This window comes from Nycticebus coucang, chromosome 18, assembly GCF_027406575.1.
Source record: "Nycticebus coucang isolate mNycCou1 chromosome 18, mNycCou1.pri, whole genome shotgun sequence".
NCBI lineage: Eukaryota > Metazoa > Chordata > Mammalia > Primates > Lorisidae > Nycticebus > Nycticebus coucang.
Window position 1 is genome coordinate 29,643,449 of NC_069797.1, and position 22,564 is coordinate 29,666,012.

The window sequence follows — 22,564 nt, forward strand, 5'->3', positions numbered from 1 at the left end:
TTGGCTGTTTTGTTCACTGCTGTTTTCCAAGGGCCTAAAACAGAGCCTGGCACATAGTAAATACTTAAAGGATATTAGGCAAATGAATGAAAGAAGAATTGTTAAAAGCATTTTGGAGGAAGACATAGGTGGCTTCATCCTCTGGCTCCCCCATCAGTTTTATTGGGTATCTTTGGGCAAGTATCTCCTTTCTCTACGCCTCAGTTTTTCCATCTGTCACAAGAGGAAAACCAATCCTTTTGTGATAAAGCTCCTATTGGGATGAAGGAAGATTTTCATCACCTGGCTCTTAGCAGGTGCTCAGCTCATATCCACTATAAATGATGGGTCTTCTTTGGTGTGCGTGGGTCTAGACGCTTAGCTCTGTGGTGACAAAGTCAGCTCCCTCTTAGATCCCCCAGTATCTCAGAGAGCAAAGCTCTTTCCCTAGTACACAGACACAGACCCAGGTAGACACACCCCACGCAGGGGCCAGGAAGGGGGTGGGAGTGGTTTATCGCCTGCAGTAGGTACCATGGGGGAGTCCACACTGGGCAGAACACTCTGGGGACTGATGGATGCCAGGAGCCTCCTCCTCCTGCCACTTACATAGTGTGGGAGCCCAGGAGGTACACTGATAGCGAGTCTGCCTGGCAGAGCCATGGTGGCGTGGGATGCGACCAATACACTGAGGAAGTGTGACCATCCGGGTCCCCCAGGGACTCCACGACAGCAGCCCAGAGCAAGCCAGGCACAGATGGCAGGGTGCTCAGTCAGCCGCCCGCCCCAGCACCAGCCACCCACTCCTGCACGCGCTCACAGGCCTCCGGCGGGGGCCCTCTGGCAAAGCTGTTTGCAGTAAGAATCTAAACTGCAAGTAACAGCAGTACCAGGAGAGGACCAGCGTGGAGAAACAGATGGCAGCTTGCAGGGAGCACAGGCTGCCCGCCTGGGAGGCAGGTGCCTCACGGATGCTGGGCTGGGCTCCGCTGGCATGGCCATTTCCCACCAGCTGTTGGCTGGGGAGGAAGGGAGAGTCTGATTCTCCTGACCTTCTGCAGGCCCCGACTGAGGAAGACTCTCCCAGTTGGAAGATCCCAACTGGGTTACTTACTGGTCACCTCCAGGCTGGGTAGGCTGGAGATGATTTAAAGACTATCTGGTGAAGCCACTGTTCTATGTCACGAATTCTTTTAGTCGATCAACAACCAGGAGAGAGGGGCCAGGAGCCACTGTGATAAGACTTCAGGAAAATCAAAAAAGCCCCGTTGGGAAAAGATTCTAAAGTGGTAAGACCAAAGACATTTATTCGCAAAGTTCTCTTTCAATTAACAAGCATTTCTTGAGATCTTTATATGTAAAACACTGCAGCAGACTCGGTCAATGTTGGCTGCAGCTCGGCCTCTGCTGGGTTAGAATCAGGATGCTGTGAAATTGGGGATGCAAAAGCAAAGGCTGAACAGAGAACGCTCTAATTGTATTAATCAGCTTTTAATTACTTAGAAATTGGCCTTCATCCCTTTCCAGCCCATCCCCTTCAGATGATGCCTGCACCCTCAGAGCAGCCTTCTTGTGCCCAAGGTTCATTTGAGAGGCGGGAGGAAGGGTGTCTAGAATCCCGGGGAATTTAGAGTCCAATTAACTTTGCCACGATAACAGTATAAGTTTGAGTGAATCACTCTGTTCCTTTTTTGTTTTTAATTGTTAGGATTAATGGCTAAACAATAAATGCCATGAATTTCCGCTTTGCTTGGTGATGTATTTAGAACCCTCCGTGTAATCCTGTCCAACCCCAACTTACATGCCTATGAGGCCTGTGAAAAAAGAAAGTGCAAAACCCCAGCCCTGGGGGCACCTATCAGTCCACAGCTGGGCTCCCCTCCGCCACAGGCGAGTGAACAGGGTTGAAAGCCTGGCAGGGGTTGGAGCAAAGTCTGGAGCCACCTGGGCAGCCTTCCTGGCAAGGCAGTGGCCATCCTCCCTCCTCCAACTCTGTGTTCATCCCTGGGAGACAGAAATTCTAGAATACAGCCAGGCTGTCAACATGAGCTGCATCTGGGAAGGTATAATTCTTTAACCAAAACTCAGTGGGAGAGAGGTGTGGAGAGCTGAGGAGACACAACCCTGAACTGTAGTCTTTCATGTCCTCCCAGGTTGCAATGGCCCTCGAGGCCAGGTCACAGGGTAGTCAAAGGCACCTCTGCTGTGGAGCAGAGATCACAGGTAAAATCCCAGACAAAGGAAAAGGGCTGTCGGAGGGCCTCTGGAGCAACCCGGGGGTCCGCAGAGCTCTCTGCATGTGAAGGTGGACAAACGGGAGGAAAAATTAGGGGTGGGGAGACTCTGTAGAGGTGATTAGGGGGCATATATTATCCTGAAGACCCTGATAAGGGGGGGAACATCTCTAGGGCACTTAGTACATGTGAATGTGGCAAGCCAGGGTTCAGGAAAAAAATCAGACGATTGTTTGGTGTCTTAGAAAGATGAAGACTGGCCTTCTGTAAAACCCAAAGCCAAAAGAAGAAAACAGGCAAAACGAGGAAAATGATGGAGCCCTGCGGGAAAGCCAAAGAGAAAAGGGAAGAACCAGAACTGGTATGCGGCAGGCAAGATGACCGTGCAGACAGTGGACACTCTCACCTGTGCTCCTGGGAGCCTCCCGTGGCGTGAGCACTTTGGAAAATGACTGGGAATTACCCTGTACAGTTGAAGATGGGCACGCCCTACGACCCAGTGGAAACTCCTTTAGGGGTAAAACCATGAGAAACTCTCATGTATAAATCCCAAGGAGACACGAATGTTTAATAGCAAAATTATTCATCATAGAGAATGACCAAAGCGATCAGTTGTAGAACGGACAAGCGGGGGGCGGATTGAATAGAAGAGGATTTAGACAGCAGGAATGGGAACAAATGCAGCTACGTGCATCGACACGGGCCAATTTCAAAATCACAGTGTTGAATAAGAAAAGAAACCACAGCAAAATACACACCTTATTTATGTCGCATTCAAACACAGGCAGAACTAGGCATGAAGACTTTTGTGCTGTAGTAATGATCTATTTCCTGGCTTTGATGGTGCTTTGTGGGTATTGGTTTTATTATGGTTCTTTAAACGGCATGCCAAGGCTTTTGAAGACTCTTTCCCCTCTAGGCTGTCTGTACACGCAAATGCACCAAGGCAAAACTCAGGGAACCAACTAAGTCAGATCTCTCCCTCCCCCAATCAGCGATGGAGAAGAAAAGCTTTAAGATTTTCCAGAATGGAGGGGGAAAACTAATGGGGGTAAAAATACCTCATAGGCCCTTTTGGCTCTCTGAGCAGCACCATGGAGGCTGGCAACGAGCGTTTTATGAAGAATGGCAGAAAGAGAGCCAAGAAGAAAATAGTTGGTCCATTTTCTAAGAAAGACTGGTATGATGTGAAGGCGCCTGCTATGTTCAACAGAAGAAATATTGGGGCCAGGCACGGTGGCTTACACTTGTAATCCCAGCACTTTGAGAGGCTGAGGTGGGCGGATCGCCTGAGCTCACGAGTTTCAGACCAGCCTCAGCAAGAGAGAGACCCTGTCTCAGAAAATAGCCAGGCGCTGTGGTGGGTGCCTGTAGTCCCAGCTACTCAGGAAAGTGAGGCAAGAGAATCACTTGAGCCCAAGAGTTAGAGGTTGCTGTGAGCTATGACACCATAGCACTCTACTAAGAGTGACAAAATGCGACTCTGTCTCAAAAAAAAAAAAGAAAAAGAAAAAACGAAATCTTGGAAAAACACTAGTCACTAGGATTCAAGGTACCAAAATTGCATCCGGTGGCCTGAAGGGCCATGTGTTTGAAATGAGTCTTGCTGATCTGCAGAATGATGAAGTTGCATTTAGAAAATTCAAACTGATTATTGAAGATGTTCAGGGCAAAATCTTCCTAATTTCCACAGACTGAATCTTACCCATGACATAATGTGTTCCATGGTTAAAAAAGTGGCAGACTAGGGCGGCGCCTGTGGCTCAAGGAGTAGGGCGCCGGTCCCATACGCTGGAGGTGGCAGGTTCAAACCCAGACCCGGCCAAAAAAAAAAAAAAAATGGCAGACTATGATGGAAGCTCATGTTGATGTCAGGACTACCGATGGTTATTTGTTTCGTCTGTTCTGTGTTGGTTTTACTAAAAAAACGCAACAATCAGATACGGAAGACCTCTTACGCACAGCGCTAACAGGTTCGCCAAATCCAGCAGATGATGATGGAAATCACGACCAAGGAGGGCAGACAAGTGACTTGGAAGAAGTAGTCAACATATTGATTCCAGACAGCATCGGAAAAGCCTTGCCAATCTATTTATCCTCTCCATGATGTCTTCGTTAGAAAAGTAAAACTGCTGAAGAAGCCCAAATTTGAACTGGGAAAACTCAAGGAGCTTCATGGTGAAGGTCGTAGTTCTGGAAAAGCCACTGGGGCATGACAGGTGCTAAAATTGAATGAGCTGATAGATATGAACCACCAGTCCAACAATCTGTTTAAAATTCAGACAAATTCAGACTTTTAATAATGACGGATAAAGAGTCCTATTTGTGGAGGAAAAAAAAGGAAATGTCTTGTATAAAGATGATGAATACAGAAGACAGAACAGAAATGCAACCTTTGAGCTAATAAGTGTTCCCGAGAGGAAACCACGATAGTTGCGGTCAAAGCGATAAGCAACATAACAGCAAAGCTTTCCTGATGCAAAGATCTAGGTATGTTTGTTCTTGACAAAAATCGGTGGCAATGACCTGAGAATATCCAGATAAAATTTTTAATTTCCAAATGCAAAAAACATCCAACAAGTTGTTTAAAGGAAAATAAAAGTGTATAACTCTGGCTTCAGACTTTCCCCCGCATCTGTGGTTTGGTTCTCAGACGACTTCGTGTTCTGCACGAGATCTTCTCATCCTGCCCTGACTCCACGGCTTCAACCACTTGTCATTCTATGCTGCATCCTTGGAACTGACCCGGGGGCTCTTCACATGAGCCTGGCATGCTGTTTAGAGCACACATCTATAAGGCTGTTCCATTCCCATTGTTGTTTCTTTAAATCTTGAACACAGGCCAGCGTGGTGGCTCACACCTGTAATCCTAACACTCTGGGAGGCCAAGGATTGCTTGAGCTCAGGAGTTTGAGATCAGCCTGAGCAAGAGCAAGACCCTGTTCTCTACTAAAAATTGGAAAACTAGCTAGGTGTGGTGGTGGGCGCTTCTTGTGAGGCTGAGGAAGGAGAATCGCTTGAGCCCAGGATTTTGAGGTTGCTGTGAGCTATGATGCCCTGGCATCCTAGCCTGGGGCAACAGAGTAAGACTCTGTGTAAGAAAACAAAAACCTTGGGGCGGCGCCTGTGGCTCAGTCAGTAAGGCGCCGGCCCCATATACCGAGGGTGACGGGTTCAAACCCGGCCCCGGCCAAACTGCAACCAAAAAATAGCCGGGCATTGTGGCGGGTGCCTGTAGTCCCAGCTACTCGGGAGGCTGAGGCAAGAGAATCGCTTAAGCCCAGGAGTTGGAGGTTGCTGTGAGCTGTGTGAGGCCACGGCGCTCTACCGAGGGCCATAAAGTGAGACTCTGTCTCTACAAAAAAAAAAAAAGAAAACAAAAACCTTGAACACAAGTCAGTCAGGGTTTATTAATTCATCAGCAAGGAAACCAGGCAAGTGAATAAAGAATGTGCCAGTTCACAGAGGGGATAGAATGGACAGGGAGTGTATAGAGTTGGAAAATGGAACACTTATATAAGCAGCTAGTCTAAAAAGGCAAGCAGCTAATTAGGAAAACACGGCAGCTTTTGTGCTCACCAGAACATTATATGGGTGCAGAGAAAATCAGGGATAAAACAGTTGAGAGCACCAACCAGGAATCAAAAATAAACTCAATTAGAAACAAATGGTAAGGAATCATCTGTGAATGGGAATGACAAGGTCAATTGATCTAAGGAATGACTCAAGTATAGTTCGACTGAGGTTGCTTTTTTTTTTAAATTTTTGAGACAGTCTCATTCTGTCACTCTGGGTAGAGTGTTCTAGCATCACAGCTCACAGCAACCTCAAGCTCCTGGGATGAAACAATCCTCTTGCCTCAGCCTCCCAAGTAGCTGAGAGTACAGGTGCCCACCACAATGCCTGGCGAGTTTTCCTATTTTTTAGTAGAGACAGGGGACTCACTCTTGTTCGGGCTGATCTAGAACAACTGAGCTCAAGCTATTCACCCGCCTTGGCCTCTCAGACTGCTAGGATTTTTTCCCCCTTTTTTCTTTTTTTTTTGAGACAGAGTCTGGGTAGAGTGCTATGGCATCACAGCTCACATCAAACTCTTGGGATTAAGCAATTTTCTTGCCTCAGCCTCCCGAGTAGCTGGGACTACAGGCACCTGCCACAATGCCTGACTATTCTTTATGTTGCTGTTGTTATTGCAGTTATCATTGTTGTTTTTAGCTGGCCCCAGCCGGCATAGAACCTGTCAGCCAAAAAATAGCCGGGCGCCTGTAGTCCCAGCTACTTGGGAGGCTGAGGCAAGAGAATCGCTTAAGCCCAGGAGTTGGAGGTTGCTGTGAGCTGTGTGAGGCCACGACACTCTACCGAGGGCCATAAACTGAGACTCTGTCTCTACATAGAAAAAAAAAAAAAAAAAAAGAACCTGTCAGCCTCCATGTATGTAGCTGGCACCCTCCCACTGAGCTATGTGCACCACCCTAGACTGCTAGGATTACAATTGTGAGCTGCCTCACCTGGCAGTCAATGACAAATAAAGAGTCCTACTTATGGGGGAATAGGACTGAGTTTTAAAATTCATTAGTAATATCTTTCATTTTTAGAAATAAAAATGGCTCTTTTCATTCCTTTTCAAATTTGCTTGTCCTTTTTATAAAAATCCTATTTGTTCAATTTGGCTTTTATTCCTTGTATCTTTTAATTAATATTTTTAACACTTATTTATAAATAAGTTATCTTTCACAGTTTCACTAGCATCTCATTCCCTGGGTACCACATCTCCCAGATATTACCTTTGCCTGCTCTCTCTCTCTCTTTTTTTTTTTTTTGCAGTTTTTGGCTGGGGCTGGGTTTGAACCCGCCACTTCCAGCATATGGGGCTGGCGCCCTACTCTTTTGACCCACAGGCGCCGCCCCCTTTGCCTACTCTCTTTAATGGTGGTTCTTTTTTTCCTGTGGTTGGCAGATAAAAGGGGTAAAATCCACAGAATTTTACGTGGGAAACATTATGATCAATAGTATTAACAATCAAGTTGTCTTTTTTGTATGAAGGCAAAGCTGTCAGATAGCAACAGACTCAGAAAATCTACCATCTAAGTGCTCTTTTCAAAAATTCCATAAAATTATATACCAGCTAATTAGGAGATAAATAAAAATAGTAACTCAAGGGTCTATAAGAAAATAAACACTGATGTTTATTTTTTCCTCCTAGGAATCTATCTTAAGGACATAATCTAAAATGTTGACAAAGAGCTATGCACAGTTATTATTAAAGAAAAAAAGGAAACAATTCAGATGTCCTAAATTAGGAGAATATCTATATGACAGAATAGCATTGAGAATGTTTACAGAGTTCTTGATTACATTGGGAAATATGTATGATGCAAAGTTAATTTTAAAACATAAGTTGAAAAAAGATGGAGCAGCGCCTGTGGCTCAGTGAGTAGGGTACTGGCCCCATATACCGAGGGTGGCGGGTTTGAACCTGGCCCCAGTTAAACTGCAACAAAAAATAGCAGGCATTGTGGCGGGTGCCTGTGGTCCCAGCTACTCGGGAGGCTGAGGCAAGAGAATTGCCTAAACCCAAGAGCTGGAGGTTGCTATGAGCTGTGATGCCATGGCACTCTATCATGGGCGACAAAGTAAGACTCTGTCTCTAAAAAAAAAAACAAAAAAAGAGAAAGAAGAAAGATACAGAAAAAAATATTAGAAGTAAATATACCAGTCTGGGTGTAGTGGCTCATGCCTATAATCCTAGCACTATGGGAGGCTGAGGTGGGTGGATTGCTTGAGCTCAGGAGTTCGAGACCAGCCTGAGCAAGAGCCAGACCTCATCTCTACTAAAAATAAAAAAAGTAGCTGGGTGCTATGGAGGGCACCTGTAGTCCTAGCTATTTGGAGGCTGAGGCAGGAGAATCACTTGAGCCCAAGCGTTTCAGGTTGTTGTGAGCAGTGATGCCACGGCACTCTACCCAGGGTGACAGAGTAAGAATCTGTCTCAAAAAAAAAAAGTAAATATACCAAACAAAATGTTTTTTTTTTTTTGTAGAGACAGAGTCTCACTTTATGGCCCTCGGTAGAGTGCCGTGGCCTCACACAGCTCACAGCAACCTCCAACTCCTGGGCGTAAGTGATTCTCTTGCCTCAGCCTCCCGAGTAGCTGGGACTACAGGCACCCGCCACAATGCCCGGCTATTTTTTGGTTGCAGTTTGGCCGGGGCCAGGTTTGAACCCGCCACCCTCGGTATATGGGGCCGGCGCCCTACCGACTGAGCCACAGGCGCCGCCCACTAAACAAAATGTTAACAGTGGTTGTCTCTGGGTATGGCCTTTTGGGGTGTATATATTTCTTTACACTTTTCTTTTCTTTTTTTTTATAGTTTTTGGCCGGGGCTGGGTTTGAACTCGCCACCTCCAGCATATGGGGCCGGTGCCCCACTCCTTTGAGTCATAGGCACCGCCCTCTTTAACACTTTCCTATACATTGTAAATGTCCTTTTATCATCCACATCGATTTTATAATCAAAAGGAGTAAAATGTTTATAATATTTTTTAAAAATGAAATTCTTTCTTTTCTCTTTCTTTTTTTTAGATACAAGGTCTCATTGGTCTTGAACTCCTGACCTCAAGCAAACTTCCTGCCTCAGCCTCCTCCAAAGTGCTAGGACTACAGACATGTGCTATCATGCGGAGCCAAAAAATGAAAACTTGTGACAGTAACGACAGATAAGAACTTAGCTGGGCAATATGAAATATGGAAAACAAAACTCCATGCTCCTGGCTCTGATAGTTCAGTCTACAATTTATTCCTAATACAGCACTGTATCCTTTAAAAGGGTAGAGGTCAGATCTTGTCTCTGCTCAACTCAAGACCCTGCAAAGGCGCCCCCATTTCACTAAGTATAAAAGCCGAAGTCCTTACAATGGCCTCCAGGACCTCCCACCACATCCCTGTCTGCCTCTTCCCAACCCGGTCTTGGTTCTAGACATACTGGTCTCCATGCTGTGCCTCACATCTCCCAGGCACACACCTGCCTCAGGGCCTTTGCACTCACTGTACCCCTACCTGGCATGCCTTTCCTCCACAGAACCAAAAGCGTGTTTAAGATCTCTGCTACACAGTCATTTTATCAGTGAGCCCCTCCCTGACCCCCATATAAAGGAGCAACTACCCCACTGTTCCCAGCACCCCTTCTCCCCTCTGCCCTGAGCACTTTATCGCCATCTGTGACGCCGCAGAATTTCCTGTGTCTGTCTCCCTCTCCCACTAGAAGAGCTCATTTGCCTGGTACATAGAAGATGCTCAGTAAACATGTGCCAAATGCCGCCCTCAATGAATAAATGCATTAGCCTACAAGCTCCTCAGGGCAGAGGGGCCCAGGCTCATGCTGGCAAAGTGCAGGAAACACTCAGCAATGCCACACTGACAGTCCCCGGACCCTTTAACCAGCAGCAGACTCACTTCAGAAAAAAATACTTACAATTACAGTCAGAGATAATGAAAGCGAGGCACCGAAAGGAAAGGAAGATAAAAATGCTTGGGCAGAGTGGGATAAGAGTTTCCATCAGAAAATCCAAGTTCTTCCATTAGGATTTGGTTTTTGCTGTGGGACAGAACTCCAAATTTTTATCACAGACTCAGAACCAGCTTAAAATCTGACATCTCAAGTGTCCTTTTATTTAGCTCTCTTCATTATGATTAGATAGTTGTATAAGGAAAAAATGCATTAGGAAACCAGTTACCCTGGCCTTCTCGCACCGCAAAGCAGACCCAAAATGCAGCATGTGGGTTTGGTACCCACAGGTATCCAGACCCATAAACCATGTGCACGGTCACAAACCCACCTGTGCCTACTAAATGTCTACTATATGCCTGGTGCTGCAAGAGGAAACATTCTTTTTGTTTGTTTTAATTTCAAATTAATGAGAGTACAGGCCGGGCGTGGTGGCTCACGTCTATAATCCTAACACTCTGGGAGGACGAGGCAGGTGGATTGCTTGAACTCGGGGAATTCAAGACCAGCCTGAGCAAGAGCCAGACCCCGTCTCTAAAAATAGGTGGGCATGGTAGGGGGGGTGCCTGTAGTCCCAGCTACTCAGGAGGTTGAGATAAGAGGATCACTTGAACCCAGGAGTTTGAGGTTGCTGTGAGCTATGATGATGCCACGGCACTCTGCCCAGGGCGACAGGGTGGGACTCTGTCCCCCACCACCACCCAAAAAAATATGAGGGTACAAATGTTTCAATTACATTGTTTTCAACTCTAAGGTAAAGTTCAAGTTGTAGTTAAGCCCTTCACCCAGGGGGCGTGCTGAACACCCTCATATTGTGCACATGAGGTGAGATCCCGTCAATTGCCCTCTCTCCCCCTGCCAATAAGAGAGAACATTCTTGATGCTCCTGAGTTTTATCAGCCTCTAAAAATTCAAGGACAAAGTGATAGCATAATGCACAACCTCATATTCTTTGCCTTAGGAAAGATAAGAAAATTTATTCTAAGCTATTTCGGCCTTCTCTAGCTATTGGAGCGCTCGAGAGATTAGGGCAGGCTGGTGGGAGGCCCTCCCCATGTCTGGTGGCTCAGGACTACTAAGCAGTGTGAGCGTAACTCACTGTGAGGCTGGACGGGGCAGAGACTAAAGTGTGCTGAATTCATCTTTCATCCTATCCACCTTTTATTCCTTAGCTCCTTCATCTCTGTCCTCCCATAGCTCAGCTGTGACCATCATTTTACTTTGCGAGGGTACATCCCCAGAAGATAATGTTTTAAGAAAGTTCCTCTCTTAAAGTGATCTGTATCACATTTATTTATTTATTTATTTATTTTGAGTCAGGGTCTCACTTGGGTGCCCAGGCTAGAGTACAGTGGCATCATCGTAGCTCACTGCAGCCTCAAACTCCTGGGCTTAAGCGATCCTCCTGCCTCAGCCTCCTAAGTAGCTGGGACTATACATGGGTGCCATCACACTTGGCTAATTAATTTTTTTTTTTTTTTTGTAGAGATGGGGTCTCATTTTGTTGCCTAGGCTGGTCTGAAACTCCTAGCTTCTGGCAATCCTCCTGCCTCAGCCTCCCAAAGTGATAGGATTACAGGCATGAGCTGATACCTGCATCCTAAAAGGGATCCCTTGAAGAGTGAAAGGACTTCAAGTTCAGGGTGGCGCCTGTGGCTCAAGGAGTAGGGCGCTGGTCCCATATGCCAGAGGTGGCAGGTTCAAACCCAGCCCCGGCCAAAAAGGACTTCAAGTTCAAAGGGGGGAACTTTCGGCTGGGGAAGAAGGGACACCTCTAATATTTATGGAGAATCTACTCTGTGCCATCTCATATACTTTAATATTCTTGCTGAATTCTCACAGCAACTTCATGGGGTGGGTATTATCATCTCCATTTGGGGATGAGGAATTAGGGACTTTCAGGTGAGATAGTATGCCCCTGACCACTGCCTTCCCTGTCCACAAGCCACAGCAATAATAAATGAAAATATTTTAAAAGCAATAATGAGTAAGCTTGCATGTACTGTAAAACAAGATATGTCTCATAATATAAACGCTGTAATAAACATTCTATTGCAAAAAAAAAAGATATATGTCTCAATTGATCATAAACTCAAAATATTTACTACTTTGAGGGGCTAAAGAAGGCACAGTCTACTGAGCTCTAGGTCCAGAAGCAGATGGATGCCTCTGGGAGACTGGTCCTCCAGGGCATGGGGACTAAAAGTGTCCCTTGGGACAGGGGGCCAGAGCAGAGTCACTAGTATGGGGCTAATAAGTTTCCCACCTGGGAAAAGAAGCTGAAAAAAGCAGGGTCCTACCCAAGAGCATATACACGTAGAAGAAAGTGAGGTCAGAGGAAAGGAAGCTGGCTGCAGCACACACAGTGGGGCCTGGCTAGGATGTCAGGGCCGGAATGACTGGCTCTGGGAATAATCCCAGTATTCCCATGGACAAGCACCTCACCATGAACCCAGGCACCCCACTCAGCACTAAGGATGTACAACCTAGGTGGAGGCAGACTCAAAACCACCAGGCAAGGAGAGCTGGGCGGGAAAGAGGGAGACATGGACTCCCACTCAAGATGAGTTCACAAACTGAAATTCTAAAGCATCTGAAGAAAACCAACCCTACGAAAGACAACCAGCAAAACCAACAGGGGGGAGATGGTCCCACCTGAGTGACTTGGGAAGCAAAACTGAAGAATTCACCCAGAAAGTATCAGAGAAAGATGAAGAAACAAACAAATGAGAAAGAGAAGTTAGGAGCTGTGTAGGATGGTTGGAAGGCTCTACAGTGTATGAAAGGAGAAAACGAATGGCAGGGCAACAACGTTCAAGGATATTATTATGGCTGCAAACTTCCCAGAACTGAAGATGTTTTATGGAGCCTCAATTAAAATCACATATCAAGGGCCAAGCAAGATTAAAAAATAAGCAAACAAACCTGTATCTGGGAAACCAAATGCACGCTCCCCTGCCCAGGGTTCCTTGGGCCCCCAGACTGCCTCCCCGCTCTTCCCAGCAGCTGCCAGGCACAGCCTGTCAGTTTAAGCTCCACCCCAACCCTGATGCAGTGAGGAAAGCCTTGGGCTTGGGTCAGGAGATGCGGTTCTAGCCATCCCCTTGCCACTCCCAGCTGCTACTGTCCCAGAGCCCTTGCTGAGTCTTAACTTCCTTCCCTAAAATAGGGCTAGAACCTGAACTACAGAACCTTGGCCCCAGAGGGGATGCGGGGGGCGGGGGGCGGTGTGTGGCACCCTCACAGCAGACCATGGCTGCTCTGGATTTTCAGCTCCTCCACTCATAAGAGTTGCTCAACCTCTTGTGTCTCCATTTCCCCACCAGGAAAAGGGGCTAAGAATAGCACCCATCTATGCGGTAGTGCAAGGATGAAATGGATCAGTACACCTAGAGGACTCAGCACAGTGCCAGCTGCACAGATGATCAACCTGAGGTGGCTGCTACTATCAGTACAATAATTCCCTGCCACATGCCATATGCACACATGCTCACTGTATGAGGGGCTGTCCCCTGAAACCACGGGGCCCCCAGGTATAGAGCCAGAGCCCACGGCCACTTGTGCACAGGGCAAATGAGCAAGCCAGCAGATGCTCCCCTCACCGGCATGCTCTTCCTCTGACACCCTGGGCAGTTCCTTCTTGACCTCTGGAGAACCCCTCCCAGCAGCCAACCATCCATTCCCCGTATGGGAGTGTGCAGCCCCAGCCCACCCAGCCCCACTGCCCTGGACACCCTACCTCTCTCTGCTCGCTGCAGATTTTACACAACCACAGGGGCCGCTTCTGGCCAGGGCAGGCCTCGATCCCACATTTGGTGCAGACTTTCTACAAAAGAGAGGACATGGGTCATGAATACTTCAGCCACTTCCTCTCAGCTAAGGGGCTGGGGCAACTCTAACCAAGTGACACTTTGCTATCTTCCAAGGGGGCTCTTGGTTTAGGCTGGAAGGCTGGAAGGATACACCACCCCAAAGGCACAGACAGTCTGAAAAATCCTTAGCTGGTTTTGGGTACCATGGATGTCCCCCATCCATGGATTTCTACGATAAAGATTCCCTCCACAGTTAACAAATAAGCTTGCTGATATTCACAGCTACATCATTTTCAACAGCAAAAAACTAGAAACAACCAAGTGCCCAACACCATGGGAAGGTCCAGGCAAACACAACAGAATGTGAAGTGGCCTTTACACAGCAGGCTGTGGTGCTCCCTGGGGTGTGGGCAGGAAACACTGTTATTCTATGAAGAAAACATATGTCTGTTTGTTTTCTCACCTATGTGCCTGGCAGGAGGTTACGGACGCTAGAGACTTCTTGAGCACCTACTTTGTGCAGTGCCCCGTTTAACGATCCTGGTACGTGCAAGTCTTAGGTGCATTTTGCAGATGATGATTCTGGGACTTGGAGGAGTTTGAGACTTTGCCCAAATTCACACAGCAAGTACGTACTGGACTCAGGTCAGACTCTAGCATTACTCTAGTCCATCATTGTTCTCTGGACAAAGAAATAGCCAGACCCTGGATTTTACAGTGTTTTTCCTTCTTCAGAGTTGTTTAAACTTGTGACTTCTAAATACAGTCTGTTGGCCAGGCGCAGTAGCTCGCGCCCGTAATCCTGGCACTCTGAGAGGAATTCAAGACCAGCCTGAGCAAAGAGAGCAAGACCTAGTCTCTACTGAAAACAGAAAAACTAGCTGTGCATGGTAGCAGGTAGTCCCAGCTACTCAGGAGACTGAGGCGAGAGGATTGTTCAAGACCAAGAGTTTGAGGTTGCTGTGAGCTATGACACCACAGCACTCTACAGAGGGCGACAGAGTGAGACTCTGTCTCCAAAAATAAATAAGTAAATAATAAATACAGTCTGTCGTATGTCACTTAACAATGAGGATATGTTCTGAGAAACTCGTGGTTAGGTAATTCTGGCATTGTGTGAACATCACGGAGTGCGTACACAGACCTAGGTGGGACAGTCTGCTACATGCCCAGACTGTGTGGCCTAGCCTGTTGGTCCTGTATAGCACGTTACCAGTGCTGAATACTATAGGCAACTGTAACACAATGGGGGCGCTATGTATCTAAATAAACCTAAACATAGAAAGAGCAGAGTAAAAATGCAGTATTAAAGCATCATCTCAGGGAACCAGCATCACCACGCAGCCTGTCCTCCACCAAAACGTCGCAGGACTGTGCTTAGCTTGCTTCCCTAACTGCACAGCGACAGGCAGAGGTGGGAAAGGCCAAAAGAAACACGCTGGGCGGCAGAGGTGGATCTGCTGGGCTGGGGCTGGCTCTGGGCTAACTCAGGCAGAGTATGATTCAGCGATAGCCTCCAGCTCCTCCTCGGAGGACTGTTGTACCGCTAATCAATCTTTCTGCCACGTGGAAACCACCCGGTCCCCCTGAGGGTGGGGGTGCTCTCTAGTCCCCCTCAGAGGGAAGGCTGGATCTGCTGCTTGGCCTTTTCTGCAGGCTGCCAACTGAGCAAGGAGCACACCTCTCCATGGAGAGGAAAATGTCACCAACTTGGCTCCCCAAAGCATGCTGTCATTGGCCTGATCGGGTGGCTGAGCTCAGCGCTGCAGCAGGGGAGGGAGCCAGCTTGCAGGGAAGGGAAGATATGATACACTGGGGGCGGATTTGCTACCTCGCAACGCTCAGGTATGAGAAATGTCACTTTATTTCTCCACATGAAATGTAATCCACTCCAAGCTCCCATCTCTCTGGGGTGGGAAGAAAGCCCATCCCAGGTCCCAACCATGACAGAGGGCCCTTCTCAATTCTCCTCAAGGTCCCAGGCTCGGGCTCTTTGTCAATGTCGCTCACTGCTGGGCTCCAAGCTTTCATTGGCCTTTGAAAAGGGCTGGGGAAGGGGGACTTGGCCACTTCTGTGCCAATCTTGGGTCTGGGATCTTTGCCAGGCTGGGCTGAGTCTCTCCAGCCTGTCCCCCTGGATTCCTAAGTTGGTCTGGAGACTCTCCCTTCCCCACATCCCACCCCCAATCCTTCTACCTCTAGGACAGGGTCCCTCATAAGCCCACGGTGTGGGCCTCTCCTCCCTGTATAAAGGAGAAAGCGGGGAAGCGCTGAAGCCAGCTGGCTGTCGTCCCTGCTGTTCCCCACTCTCCCATCTGTACACGTGTGGATGAGTGTGGCCGCTCAGAGAGGCGAGCTTTTTTTTCCTCCTGCACTCTTTACACACTCGCGGGGCTTAAGGACAGCTCACCTCACACACACACACACACACAGAATGCTCTGTCCCTCTCAAGGCTGTTAAGAGAGATGATGGTGACAGAAACAAGGAGGGACTAAAAGTCAGTGGCTCCCATTAATCGAGCAATTATGTGTGCCGGGTTCCACAGCCCTGGCAGCAACGTAGGAAGGAGGTGGGTATTGCGATCCCATTATTCCGATGAAGAAATAGAGGCTCAGATAGATTACAGACGGCCCAAGGTCACTCACTGGCAACAAAGGAGGATCTTTTTCCAGACCTTAGGAGAGCTAATCATGCCCTCCCCTGCCCAGGTGTCAGGCTGGTATGCACGGCTCTCTGTGAAGATGGCTCTGCTCAGGCAGGTCCCTGCAGATGTGGCTAATGGCTGTCAGATGAATGGGCAGAGGAGAAAACACAGGTGACCCTGGGATACGGCTCTGCTGGGACCGTGGGTGCAGCTGTACCTGCTCACCGGCTCCCTGGCTTTGGCTCTTGGAGCAGCCACCGGCTCCCTGGCTCTGGCTCTTGGAGCAGCCACTCGGGCTGGGGAGTCTGCGTCTGACTTCCAAACCATCTCTCAGGAGAGAAGTTTCCAGCGTTAGGCAGGAAGCCCAGGCCCAGCGGCATCTGCACAGACACCCCACAGGTAACCCCAGACATGGCCTCTGGGGCAGCTGCCCTCCAGTACATGCATAGCCAAGGGTGAGGGGACAGGGCAATCTCTGCTCGTCTGAGCTCGGCAGGCATGGAGAAATACCACAGAATAAATAACAGACGCTTATTTCTCCCAGTTCTGGGGGCCCGAGTCCCTGGGGTGCCAGCATGGTCTGCTTCTAGTGAAAACCTTCTTCCTGATTTATAGATGGCAGCCTTCTTCTGCAGTGAGGGCTTCAGCACAGAGATTTGGAGGGCATCTAAACATTCGGTCCACTGCAGCCCCTGGCCCCCTCTGGGAGCCATAGATACAGGTGTATCTCGTCATCTCTCTCAACCCTGGAGTCATCTCAAGCCCTGGGGCCTCAGGGCTGTCCACTCATACCACCAGGACTGTTAGAGGTGGTGCCAAGGCAGGGCTTAGGGTGCGGCGGGCCCAGGTGGTCCTTGGACAAGCTGCTCACAGCCTCCCTAAGCTGCAGATGTTCTCATCTGTAAAATGGGATAATGGAGTTTATCCCCTGGGGTTGTGCTGAGGATTAACTAGGATACACACGAAAAGCAAGTGGCACAGGATAAGCACTCAATGCGTGCCTCTCGCTGTTACCACCAGTGCCCTCCCCATCCCATCCAATTCTATGCCTGCGTGGGTCTAACACGGTAGCCACCAGCCACATATGGCTATCTAAATCAAAATTAATCACAACTAAATAAAACGGAAAACTTGGTTCCTCAGCCGAAGATATCAGGTGTTCCACTGCCACACATGCCTGGTGGGCACAGCACAGAAATAAAACATTTTTGTCATCACCGAAATTTCTGCTGGATGGTGCCAGGCCAGAGGACCTCGCCCTCAGTTTTGGCCCTCAGGACTCCAGTTGATCGGCCCCAACTGCCTGTTCCCGATGCCCCTGTACAACACCTGCTTCCAGCTGATGAGACTAATGCGCCCCAGTCCACCTCCTGTCTCTGCCCCGCCCCATCTGACTCTCACTCATGCTCTGGGTTTCTAATCCACATAACCATCACCTGTGGCGCCCATGCGGAATAGAGCCCCGTGCTGGCAGGACGCAGATGGACAGGGCAGCGCCAGGCCCCCCTCGTGGTCAGTGATGTACTATGCGTTCACACAGATGGCTCGGCTATCTGGCAGGAATGGCAGGTAAGTGGGGTTTTGAAGGATGAGCGTGCACACGCCTTCCGTAAGTACTGCCTGACTGATTAAACCCCTGTGCTGCTGGGCGCAGGAAAAGGAACTAGGAGAGTGTGTCAAAACCATGTGGTTGGCCAGGTGGAAAGAAAAACTCCCCCATTCCACCTGAGGCGGAGAGGGTGGCAGCATCACCAGCAGCCTCTGTGGTCAGGCCCTGCCATCTCTTGGTCATCTTCACACACCTGTAGCATCTCCAGTGGGCATGGGGCTCAGGGCACTACCTACAAGGCCACAGCCACAAAAAGATGATACGCTCCAGTTCAAATAATACATACTTGCTGCTCCATTAAATCTCAGATCAACAAGAGAATAACAAAACTTTTCCTCTTATGGACTTGGTCTTTGTTCCCAGGTTCCAATACAGAAGATTAAGCAGGTGGCATTTTAAAAAGCCTATGAGAGAGAGGTAGAGCCAGCCTCTATATCATCTCAGTGCAAAAAGAACACTTCACAATCTGTGTCAAGGACAGTCCCTGGGCCCAGGGTGACCACTGGCTTCCCTGCCAGAGATGGGCTTCCTTTAGCAGATCTGCCCAAGGCAATAAGTACTGGCTTCCCAGGCTTGGCTGCCACAGCATCTTACAGCCTGGAACTGTGTCTGAGTGTTAAACAAACCAAGCCTAGATCTGGGCTTGACTCAGAGCAGAAATGATAAAACTCTAGGCCCTTGCCAGACGCTACCCTCTCTTCTCACTCCTGTCCCAGTCCCTCTGTGCATTTCTTTTGCAAATGTATAACCCACCCCCAAGAATACAGAGAAGGGGATGTCCCAGGAATTCACCCTCAGGCCTTGGGGCAGGAGAGGGCAGAGTATGCCATTTAGAGGCAACCTTGAACTTGGTACTTTCCTTCTCTGAGCCTCATCTTCTCATTTGTAAATTGGTAATAATGGGCAGACCCAGGCCACAGATGGGAGGAACAAGAGAGATGACTCACAAATGTGCTTAGCATAATAAAAGGTTAAGCAGACAGCAACCTCAGTCCTTTGCCAGCGTGTCTGCCTTGGTGAAGGAGGCCAGCTTGTCAGTCATACAAGCCAAAAGCCAGCATCACCCTTGATCCTCACTGTCCCTCATTTACACCCAGATGATCCATATCCAAGAACTCCAAATCTCTCCAACCTGTCAACTGCCACCCTCATCCATGCTGCCACCGCCAGTGCTTGGCCTGCATCAAAGCCACCCAGCAGGTCCCCCGCCCCCTCTTTGGCTGACCTCCAATTGGTTCCCAACATGTTCCTGGACCAATCTTTTCAAGATGCAAATCTAATCATGTCACTTCTCCCATCCCTGGCAGCTTAAAAGCCTTCAGAGGCTTCCTGCGGCTCTCGGATGAACACCACCCCCTCGCCCGCCCGTGGTGTGCAATGCTTGTTCAGGCTGGATCTACTCCTGGCCAGCCTCAGCTCACACCTGTCTCCCCTGGCTCCAGCACCTCTCTGAGCTCCAGCCATGTTGGCCTCCCTTCAGTCCCTGGTCCTCCTGCCACAGGACCTTTGCACATATTTCCCCCACTGTCTAGGATGTACTTGGCCACACCATCTCATTAACCTATGCACCCCTCAGACCTCTGCAAAAGCAGAGGAAGTCTTCCCTGACTTCTTACCCTGTCAGAGCTTCCAAAATGAATTCTTGCCTCTTCTCCACTATCAAGGTGGTGATTTTACCCCCGATTGTGCAGCTGTAGTACCACTGTCACTTCCCCCACTGGTCTGTTAGCTCCCAGAGGGCAGAGGCCACATCTATTTCTGTCCACCTTCCTATTCCCAGTATCTGGCACAATGACTATTTGCAGAATAAACAAATATACAAATGGGAGCTACTTTTAAGTCACAATTGAAAAGGGAAGACATGATCTCTCTGGAACCTGCCAGTCTACTGGGGAGACAGACACACAGAGACCTGTAGCGCTTCCTTGGCAGCACCAGGCAGGGGCCGCTCAGGTCCCCACGGAGTGATGCTGACTTGCAGGATGACAGAAGGTCATTCCAGGGAGAGCCACACATGGGTTGCCCAGGGGAGGTACGGCTGTGACCAGGGACACCTCCTTCTCATGAATCTCTCAGTGTATGGAGCATGAATCCAGGCTGGACCAGCCACAGAGGAAATGACCCTGGGACCCCTTTACCAAGCTGGGGAGCAAGGATGTGTACCCTACTCTCTGCCACAACCACTCTGCCTGCTTTCCCAGGGTGCATGGTTTAGAATGCCTATGTGTGCAGACTCATCCCAAGGCCTGGTCAGGGCCTTCCTCAATGTCTTCATAGCCCAGGCCACTTCAGTTACACCCCCAACTCCCTGAAGTCCCCCATCCCACTGCTCCCCCTTCCCAGACCACTGCCAAGGATGAGGAAGCACAACGAAGAGGTTTGCAGGACCACGGGCTCAAAGCTCAGGCACTGTACACCCAGGCTGGCCTTCGAGCCCCCACTGTGAGCCCCTGCCCCATTTCACGCAGAATCCCAAGAAGTTGCATGGCCTGAGCCCCAAGCTGCCACGGATGAGAAGGTGGGATGGGGCTTGGTACTGATGTAGAGGGAGGGAATGAAACAGCTCTGAAAGCAGAAACCACTATCCCACAGGAACAGCGAGTTGTCTGGGATCATTTAGCCACTGAGCAAACAGCCACATAGCCCTCTATGGGCCCTAAGGGCTGCACCACGCTATCATTTATCACACAGAAAGCGAGGTTCACGATGCTCATCCAACCAAAAAGGATGAAACTGCATTTAAACGCCCTGTACAGGGAGGCCTGGAAAATGTACACCGCGCTGCAGAAATGAATATTGAAGATGGTTCATTTAAATATCTGGCACTGCAATTCACAAACATTTATTCAACACTGCACGGGAGGCATTGTTCTCAGAATTCTGAGGATGAAGAAGGTATGACCCTTTGTCCTCAATGAGGGTTCCATTGAACAAGTAGTTTATAAACCAGCAAAACTTATCTTGGGTTCCTTCCCTGAGAGTGTCCCCAGTGACCCAGGAACACCACCTGGGACCCATTGGTGGTAGGTACGTTGGTAGGTAAGACGGCTTCTCATTAGGTGCTCACACAGGGGCTGTCTGCCTGCCCCAGCGAAGCAGGCAGGATAACCTCAAGGCACACACACAAAGCTCTGACGGGCCAGCCACCACGCCTGCATTTCATGCCACACGATGTATTCCTGGTGTGCAAAATCCAGTCTTCGAAAGGAAGAGTTTTGTTGTGTTTTACAGAAAGCTATACAGCAATAAAAGTGATGATGTAAACAGAAAAATTGACAAAAATAATGACGAGGCTGTATAGAGCGATATTCAGCATAAATTGTTAAGTAAAAAAAAGAGCGTGTTGTTGACAGTCTGCGTAGTATGACACTCTACCACATAAATATGTATAGGTGCCTCTATCCGCTTAGAAGTCTATATATACACAGAAAACCACCGAGGAGAGTATCAGCCAAAATGTAAATCAAATTGTGCTAAGTCGAAATCTATTTTGAATGGATAAGCAGAATTCCTATTTAAAGGAAGCCTATGCTAAATGCTTTAGGAAATCACTTGCCCCCGACTTTATTTTTGACCAAATCTTGGGTTTTTGTGGGTGAGGATGGATTAAAGAAGCTGGCAGCAACCGCTCAGGCAGGGGACAAGATAAGTATTGGTTGACTGGGGCTCAAATGTAGTCAGGCCTGTGCACCCCACAAATGGGTCCGAGATGGTGTTTCTGGGTCACTGGGGTCACTGAACAAGTCTGACCCAGCTCAGCCATTCTCGACCACGGAGACGCAGTCAGCTGGACTTGCAGATGTAGTGGAGGGCTGGAAACGGCCTTGTTCCCATGGATGGGTATCTGGCACCCAGGCCCTGCTGCCAAACAACTTTAAATATACATAGTTCAGATATTGATATACATAATTATAAATATTTATATGTTTCATTGGTACTTACATTATATGAGGCACAAGCTGGCTGTTTTATTTTATTTTTATTTTTTTGTAGAGACAGAGTCTCACTTTATCACCCTCGGTAGAATGCCGTGGTGTCACACAGCTCACAGCAACCTCCAATTCCTGGGCTTAGGAGATTCTCTTGCCTCAGCCTCCCAAGTAGCTGGGACTACAGGTGCCTGCCACAACGCCCAGCTATTTTTTTGTTGCAGTTTGGCCGGGGCTGGGTTTGAACCCGCCACCCCTCAGTATATGGGGCCAGAGCCCTACCCACTGAGCTACAGGCACTGCCCCCAAGATGGCTGTTTTACATCGAATTGTATTAAATTTTCACAACAGCCCCAAGAGGAGGGTATTATTGTTCCTGTTCTATAAATAAGGGATCTCAGGCTTGAGGTTAAGTGACTTGACACCTAGAAATGAATTTGATATCTGGTCCTGAGCCTCAGATCTGGGCCCTGGATGCCCCAGCCAGGCCCAGCTGCCTGAGCCAGGAGCTCTCCCAAACCCTCAGTATCTTCCTGCCCTGAGTAAAGGCAGGGCTAGTGCCCTGGGATCCTCCAGGACTACACACACATTCAAGTTGCATGGGGCAGTGGACCTTGCCTTGACTACCCAGTAATACCCAGTCACAGAGAGGGTCCAAAGAGGCACAGCCTTGACATTAGCCACTTGCTGCTTGGTCTGAGACAGTAGAAGGGACTGGAGGAACATTTCAGAGGGAAGACACATTTCCCTGTGCTTCCCACCCAGTGCCCTGGAAGGGCCGACCTCCTCCATCCTCGCTGCAGTGGCTCCCAGGGAACTAGCCACACAGGGCTGCACCCACACTGCCTCTC

At 48.7% G+C, this 22,564-nt stretch overlaps 1 protein-coding gene and 1 pseudogene across 8 annotated transcripts in view; one reads left to right on the forward strand and one right to left on the reverse strand.

Annotated features, from left to right (window-relative positions):
• RPH3AL (rabphilin 3A like (without C2 domains)) overlaps positions 1-22,564 on the reverse strand; it is a 158,448-nt gene that overhangs the window by 49,671 nt on the left and 86,213 nt on the right. For 6 of the 8 annotated variants that reach the window (XM_053567774.1, XM_053567775.1, XM_053567773.1 and 3 more), the window contains exon 5: positions 13,458-13,544. The exons of the other annotated variants lie outside the window; for them this stretch is intronic. In XM_053567774.1, coding sequence (XP_053423749.1) covers positions 13,458-13,544 — 87 coding nt within the window. The remainder of the gene's footprint in view (positions 1-13,457; positions 13,545-22,564) is intronic. 8 annotated transcript variants of the gene reach the window in all.
• Positions 3,308-4,488, forward strand: LOC128569589 (40S ribosomal protein S3a-like; annotated as a pseudogene).